This window comes from Dioscorea cayenensis, chromosome 9 (genome assembly GCF_009730915.1).
Source record: "Dioscorea cayenensis subsp. rotundata cultivar TDr96_F1 chromosome 9, TDr96_F1_v2_PseudoChromosome.rev07_lg8_w22 25.fasta, whole genome shotgun sequence".
In the NCBI taxonomy this organism is placed as follows: Eukaryota; Viridiplantae; Streptophyta; class Magnoliopsida; order Dioscoreales; family Dioscoreaceae; genus Dioscorea; species Dioscorea cayenensis.
Window position 1 is genome coordinate 28,598,313 of NC_052479.1, and position 7,437 is coordinate 28,605,749.

At 42.3% G+C, this 7,437-nt stretch overlaps 1 protein-coding gene across 1 annotated transcript; it reads left to right on the forward strand.

Moving 5' to 3' along the window:
- Positions 1 to 4,950: 4,950 nt before the first annotated feature.
- On the forward strand, positions 4,951 to 6,564 carry LOC120268640 (uncharacterized mitochondrial protein AtMg00810-like). Its single transcript, XM_039275952.1, has 3 exons — positions 4,951 to 5,199; positions 5,353 to 6,339; positions 6,526 to 6,564. The coding sequence occupies exons 1-3, from the start codon at positions 4,951 to 4,953 to the stop codon at positions 6,562 to 6,564; spliced, it is 1,275 nt and encodes a 424-aa protein (XP_039131886.1).
- Positions 6,565 to 7,437: the final 873 nt, after the last annotated feature.

Consider the following 7,437-nt stretch of genomic DNA (forward strand, 5'->3'; position numbering starts at 1 on the left):
GTGCTCGAATCATCGATTCAGTATATCAACGCATCAAATTGTGACCTCTTGCGATAGCGACGAGGAATTATGACCTCTGTTATTACTTCAAAGCTCATCGGACATCACACGCTCGCTCGCCGGGCATCTCCGGACATGAAACACTGCTACCAATGATCGCACGCTCGCAGGAAGCGCTGTAAAAAACTAGTGCTAAATGTAATCCTGGCTTCGATGATGAAGAAGATGCCCTACGTGGCAAGCGGCGTGGGTCCTTTCTCGTTGATGTGGGTAAGTCAGCGGCGTGGAAGGCTCCATGACAGCCTCTTACGTGGAAAACAGAAGTTCACGCAAACAATCCGATAGCCACGTCATAAGTTTCTCGCCGGAAAAGACCAAATACTCAGTCGGTGAAAGAGAATAGAAACTTAGTGCTCATTTTGGTATGAATTGAAGGTTAATGCTCAAAGTGAGATTTGACCAAAAGTTAGTACACAACCAAGAAATTTACCCTGTGATATTGAAAATTTTATGGGAATTTTTTTTTGTATTTTTTATTTTGATGTTTCCATAAGGAGATTTGTGTGAAATATCTTCATTTTAATATTATTTTTTCTATGTTAAAACTATATTTTACCGTATAAAAATAACCCATTCAACTATATTTTATTAGTTTTAGTTTTTTTTAACATATGGAAAGGATTTCAACCTTGAATTTTGGTAAAGAAGAGATAAAACATTAATTACTATTGTAATTTAATAATTATTTTATATTAAAAAAATAAATGAAAATATTTTAAATTAAATATTTTGCATCCCTACTAAGAATAGTACAATGGCTTTGCAATTTTTTTTCGAATATATTAAATTTATTACAAGATGTTAAAAATCGTGGGAATATCTTGGTTTATGATATCAAATAAATAAAACTAATGAATGATAAGAAAACTTTAGCAAAATATGATATATATATATCATATGATTTTTTTTAAAAAAAAAGTTACACAAATATACGCAAGAATTGATAAATAACATATTAATTTGAGTAATTATATAAATTGATATTTATCTAAACCAATGATGATAAAATTTTAGTTGCCAAAATTCCAACGTGATGTATACAAACGATGACAAAATTTCATCGTTTTGCGAGAAAGAAATAGTTGACCAAACCTCTTATATTTTTTACTTGGTTTTCTTATTTATATGACTATTCCTTCTCTTTCTTTGTTTGTTCGTCTTCATCAATCCTCTTCCTTCTTCAACAACCTCTGCAGTGGTATGGCAGGTTCATGTTAGATGTGTGTATGTATATCAGATATATGTATGTATATACATGGGTATACCTGTATATTTGCTGTATATTTGGCTTCTATATGAAGCCTCATAATCACACTTGTTGTGCAATAGATGAGCTTTGATCCATCTCTTTTCTTCTCTTCTTTCATTCTTCTCTTTTCTAACATGGTATCAGACTAGGTACCTTCCTCCGGCCATCTCTACACTTCACCAGTCGGCCATATCTACACTTCACCAGTCCTGTCTTCTTCCCCCTTGTTTCATTTCTCTTTTCATTTCCTCATTCATACTTTCTTCCCAAAAAATCTTCTTCTGCGCACAACCCCTAACCCCACCCGCGCACCAGCATCGCCTCCCGATCCACGCCCCGCGACCGGCCAGCACATCCACGCCCGGTCCCCCGCTCGGCCACCAGCATCGCCTCCCGATCCACGCCCGCGACCGCCCGCGCTCGCCACGCCCGCCTCAACACCCACGCCCGGCCCGGCACACTTGCGCCCCCAGCGCGCGCCACCGAGTGCCCACCGCGTGCCGCTCGCCGGCCCAGCCACCATCACTCCCGGAGGCGTTGATCACTACCTTGTCGCCCGACCTCCATCCTTTCCCCCACCGAATATAGCCTTTTGTGTCTTCTCCAAGCACATGAAGACAATTGAGCCCGACTCCATTCAAAAAAGCAAAAAGACATTGATGTAAGTTTACTGTACTCATGTGCTTAGGCTTAGCTGATTAAAAAACTGATAAATATTGAAAGGGAAATATATATATATATATATATATATATATATATATGGATGCTTATGGGCTTAGTAGTGTTCAACTCGAGATGCATCATCGCAATCTCCATCATTACGATGTGGTACTTGGCGGCACCAACTACATCGCTAGCGGCTCACTATCAAGAGTATTCTTGATGGCATTCGCGTTCTTCGCCATGTTGATGGTACGAGTACTACTCCTACTGCTCCTTCTATCCCTGACACCACTCCTTCCACCGAGGCCTTTACTCTTCTTCTGGCATTTGAGCAGCAGTTTGAGAAATGGGTCGCGGCGACTCTATGGCCAAGATGATGATGCGTCGAGACGATCACTCTTGATATTCGTACTCAGATTGCTGATCTTCCCACCGCTCGGGCGATGTGGGACTATCTTGAGCGTCGTTACTGTAGTTCCAGTCAGGCGCAACTTTACACTTTATCATACTCTCTCTAGTCTTCAGCAGGGCGAGGACACTGTCGACCGGTTCTATAGTCGGTATTGTGCCTTATGGCGTCAGATTGATGCTTTGACTCCTCCCTATTGTGTTGTTCATGCTGCCCAGATCCTTACTTGTTCTGAGTCTTGCTCACGTCGTCGTAGCCATGATGAAACACGCCGTATGTATGAGTTCATTATGCGCCTTCGTCCTGAGTTTGAACAAACTCGGGCTCAGTTACTACATGCTCCATCGGTCTACTCTTTGGATGATGCTTTCACCTTTGTTCTTGTTGAGGAAACCCGTCTCCGGGCTACCTTCACAGGGGGAGGTAGTGCTCTTGCTGTTCCTCGCATTCCTTCTGCCTCTTCGTCCTCATCTAGTAGACCCCCGGCACCTTCTGTCTCATCTCGGCCTCCTTCTTCTACTAGGCCGAAACGCACTATGATTTGTCACTACTGTGGCATGTTTGGTCATAATGAGCGTGAGTGTCAGAAGAAACAGCGTGGACTTCCGCGTACTGCTCCTTCACCGCCTCTTCTACCGCTGCCTCACTCTCACCAGCAGGCACATTCTGTCCAGGTCTCTCCTACTCCACCATCTCCAGCTACATCATCTTCTCCGTCGCTGTCTCCAGCCGATCATCAGTTATTGGCGATGTTTCGACAGTTTCAGCAGTCTCATCTAGCAGACTCCACTGGCCATGCACGGTCGGCTCAAGTTCCTCCCTCTTGCTCGGGTAGTTCCCCTGTCCCTCTTTGGCTTCTTGATTACGGTGCTTCTCTTCACATGACTCGATGCCACTCATCTTCATCATTCTCATCCGCCATTACATGTTACGCGTGTTACGTCTGCGATGGCACCCTCCTCTCTATTTCATCTCATCGGCCATTTTTTTCTTCTACTTTCTTTTTCTATTCCCTCGTCTCTCATGTTCCTCGTTTATCCATGAACCTCATATACATTAGTCGACTTCATCGATTATGGTTGTCAGGTTATTTTTGACCGTACCACATGTCGTGTGTAGGATTACAGTGGGACGGTGATTGGAGCTGGCCGCCGCCATGATGGAGTCTATGTGTTGGATACTCTTCATCTGTCATCTTCAGCTAAGTCTATTCATCACTGTCATGCTACTGTTTTATCTCATCATATGTGGCATCATCGTCTTGGTCACTTGTGTCCCTCTCGTCTGTCATCTCTTGTTCGTCTTGGCGTCTTAGGAGCTGTCTCTCCTTCCTCTGATGTTGTCTGTGTTGGCTGTAAGCTTGGTAAACAGCTCCAACGTCCTTATCCTATGAGTGTATCTCAGACTACTTCACCTTTTGAACTTATTCATTCTGATGTTTGGGGTCCTGCTCCTTTTGTTTCTAAAGGAGGTAACTGCTATTATGTTATTTTTATTGATGACTACACTCGCTTTACTTGGATCTACTTTATGCATAATCGTAGTCAGTTATTGTCTATTTATCGATCTTTTATTGCCATGGATCACACCCACTTTGCTGCCTCAGTCAAGATCTTTCGATCTGACTCGGGTGGTGAATATATTTCTCAGGCTTTTCGTGCTCTTTTATCTTCTAAGGGCACCTTACCTCAATTATCTTGTCCTGGGGCTCATCCTCAGAATGGGGTAGCTGAACGCAAGCATCGTCATATCTTAGAGACGGCTCGTGCTCTTCTTCTTGGTGCTTTTCTCCCTCCTCACTTTTGGGCTGATGCTGTTAGTACGGCTGTTTATCTAATTAACCTTCAACCTTCCTCTCATCTTCATGATCGCAGCCCGGGGGAGTGTCTTCATGGAACACCTCCTCGCTACGATCATCTTCGTGTTTTTGGTTGTCGTTGTTTTGTTTTGCTCTCACCTCGGGAGCGGACCAAACTCACCGCCCAGTCCGTCTCTTGTGTTTTTCTGGGATATAGTCTTGAGCATAAAGGTTATCGTTGTTATGATCCTGTTACCCGTCGTATTCGTATCTCTCGAGATGTCACATTTGATGAAGTCAACCCCTTTTATACCTCTCCTTCTTCTACTGAGTCTCCTTCTCTTTCAGTTCCTCTCTCTTTTCTTTTCCCTCACTTTTCTCCTGCAGATACGTCCCATATGCCTTCCGCTCCTCCTCTCCTCGCTTCCCCAGAGCTTCTTAGTCACTCTTCTCTAGATCCTCTTTCTCCACTATCTGTTGAGTCTCCTGCCGTATCTATCTCTTCTCCTTCTCTCCCTCCTACTCACCTGCCAGTTCGTTTAGTTTACCATCGTCGAGATCCCACTGTGACTCCACCCGAGTCGGGTCCTCTCTGACGCCTCTCCCACTATCGATTCAGCTCCTGAGGTATCCTCTAATCCTTATTCTTTACGTGATCGCTCCACTTTACATCCCCCTGTTCGTTATGCTTCTTCTAGCACTAGTATCTCAGATGTCATTGAGCCAGGTACCTACAAAGAAGCGGTTCGATCGCCTGAGTGGCGGACTGCCATGGCTGAGGAGCTTGATGCCTTGTCTCGGACTCATACCTGGGATATTGTCCCTCTCCCTGCCCATGCCATTCCCATTACTTGTCGCTGGATCTATCGGGTGAAGACCCGTTCTGATGGATCCCTCGAGCGCTACAAAGCGCGTCTTGTTACTCGCGGTTTTCAGCAGGAGTATGGTCGTGACTATGAGGAGACTTTTGCCCCAGTGGCTCACATGCACATTGTTCGTACATTAGTTGCTGTTGCTGCTGTTCGTCGGTGGGTTCTTCATCAGCTTGACGTGAAGAACGCCTTTCTTCATGGGGACCTGAAGGAGGAGGTCTACATGACTCCTCCTCCTGGCCTTCAAGTGCCTCCAGGATCTGTTTGTCGCCTTCGCAGCACTCTCTATGGTCTCAAACAGGCTCCTCATGCCTGGTTTGAGAGGTTTAGTACGGTGGTTGAGGCTGCTGGATTTACTCCGAGCATCCATGATCCGGCAGTCTTTATTCATTCTTCACCTCGTGGCCGGACCATTCTTCTTTTGTACGTGGATGATATGATTCTTACTGGTGATGATTCTGCTCATATTACTTTTGTGAAGCAGAAACTGTGTGAGACCTTCTTGATGACTGATCTCGGTCCGCTTCGTTATTTTCTGGGTATCGAGATCACATCTCATCCTGATGGCTATCGACTATCTCAGCAGCGTTACACTCTTGATCTTCTTGCTCGCTCTGGCTTGACAGATACTCGTACTGCCGCTACACTGATGGAGTTGCATTTGCAGCTTCGTGCTTCTGATGGGACTCCCTTACCAGATCCTACTCGCTATCGACATCTTGTGGGTAGCTTGGTATATCTTGCTGTTACACGTCCTGACATTTCTCATGCTGTGCACATTCTCAGTCAGTTTGTTGCGGCTCCCACCTCTGTTCATTATGGACATCTTCTTCGAGTACTGCGATATCTTCGTGGCACTTTCTCGCGAGGTTTGTTCTACTCACACCAGTCCACTCTTCAGCAACAGGCCTATTCTGATGCTACTTGGGCCAGCTCTCCTGATGATCGAGTCTCTGTCACTGGCTACTTTATCTTTCTTGGGGCTTCACTTGTTATTTGGAAGACTAAGAAACAGCACACTGTTGCCAAATCCAGTGCTGAGGCTGAGGTTCGTGCTTTGGCTTCTACAGTACAGGAGGTGCTTTGGATTCGCTCGGTTCTACAGGATTTTGGTGTACCGATCCATTCTCCTATTCCTATTCACTGTAACAGTACGGGAGCCCTTCAGATTGCTACTGATCCGGTCAAGCATGAGCTGACCAAACACATTGGTGTAGATGCCCACTTCACCCGTTGTCATGTCCGTGCTCATATTGTGTCCCTCCATTATCTTCCTACCGAGGTTCAGGTGGCTGATTTTTTCACCAAAGCCCAGACACGTGATCAGCATCTCTTTATGTTGTCCAAACTCAAGACACATGATCCACCTTGAGTTTGAGGGGGGGTGTTAGATGTGTGTATGTATATCAGATATATGTATGTATATACATGGGTATACCTGTATATTTGCTGTATATTTGGCTTCTATATGAAGCCTCATGATCACACTTATTGTGCAATAGATGAGCTTTGATCCATCTCTTTTTTTCTCTTCTTTCATTCTTCTCCTTTCTAACAGTTCAAACATTCAACAATCTTCACAAGGTACCTATTTATTTTTTTAATATTTTGATTTTAAAAAATTAAAATTCATGTGTTTTGGGTGTTTGTTTGATGGTTGCTTTGAAATCTTGTTCACAAATAAGTCGGTGGCTAATGGTTTATATTTACAGAATTATCTTTTGATGATCATGACCATGAGAGTAAAAAAGAAGGGATTAATTAAAAAAAATATTGTAAAATCTTTGTTTTTTCATAACTTTAATATATTGGAATATGTTGAGTTCATATATGCATAAACCGTTCTTTAAAATGTTTTTTTTTTTATACAAAGATGAACAAATATTTCTTAAAATAGTTTTGATTAGTTTTCCGGAAAATGTGGTCATTTTTGTAAATGATGGTTGGCGGCTGCTAAGTTGTTGAAGATGGGGAAAATAATGATATATAAGGGATTAATTTTTTTTAGATAATCAAAGGTATTCATATGTCTGTCTTTTATTTATTTATGATAAATGTGGTATTCAACAATAAAGATATATAAGATTAATATCTTTTTTTAGATAATCAAAGGTATTCATACGTCTTTTATTTATTTATTTATAATAAAAGTGGTAATCAACAATTAATGGATTTGAAAAGAATAAAAAAAATGCCCAAGAAATATTTGCAAAAAAGAAAAAGAAAAAACAGGGCATGATATTGAAAATTTTATGGATTTTTTTGTATTTTTTATTTTGATATTTCCATAAGGAGATTTGAGTGAAATATCTTTATTTTAATATTATTTTTTATATCCAAAATATATTTTAAGGTATACAAATAACCTATTTTACTCTATTTTATT

Bases quoted from the DNA above. Each gene is read 5' to 3' on its own strand.
- LOC120268640 (XM_039275952.1), top strand. From the start codon at position 4,951: ATGGCTGAGGAGCTTGATGCCTTGTCTCGGACTCATACCTGGGATATT. The intron at 5,200-5,352 runs GTTCGTCGGTGG...GGTCTCAAACAG, and splicing joins CATTAGTTGCTGTTGCTGCT to GCTCCTCATGCCTGGTTTGA. The intron at 6,340-6,525 runs GTGGCTGATTTT...TTCTATATGAAG, and splicing joins ATCTTCCTACCGAGGTTCAG to CCTCATGATCACACTTATTG.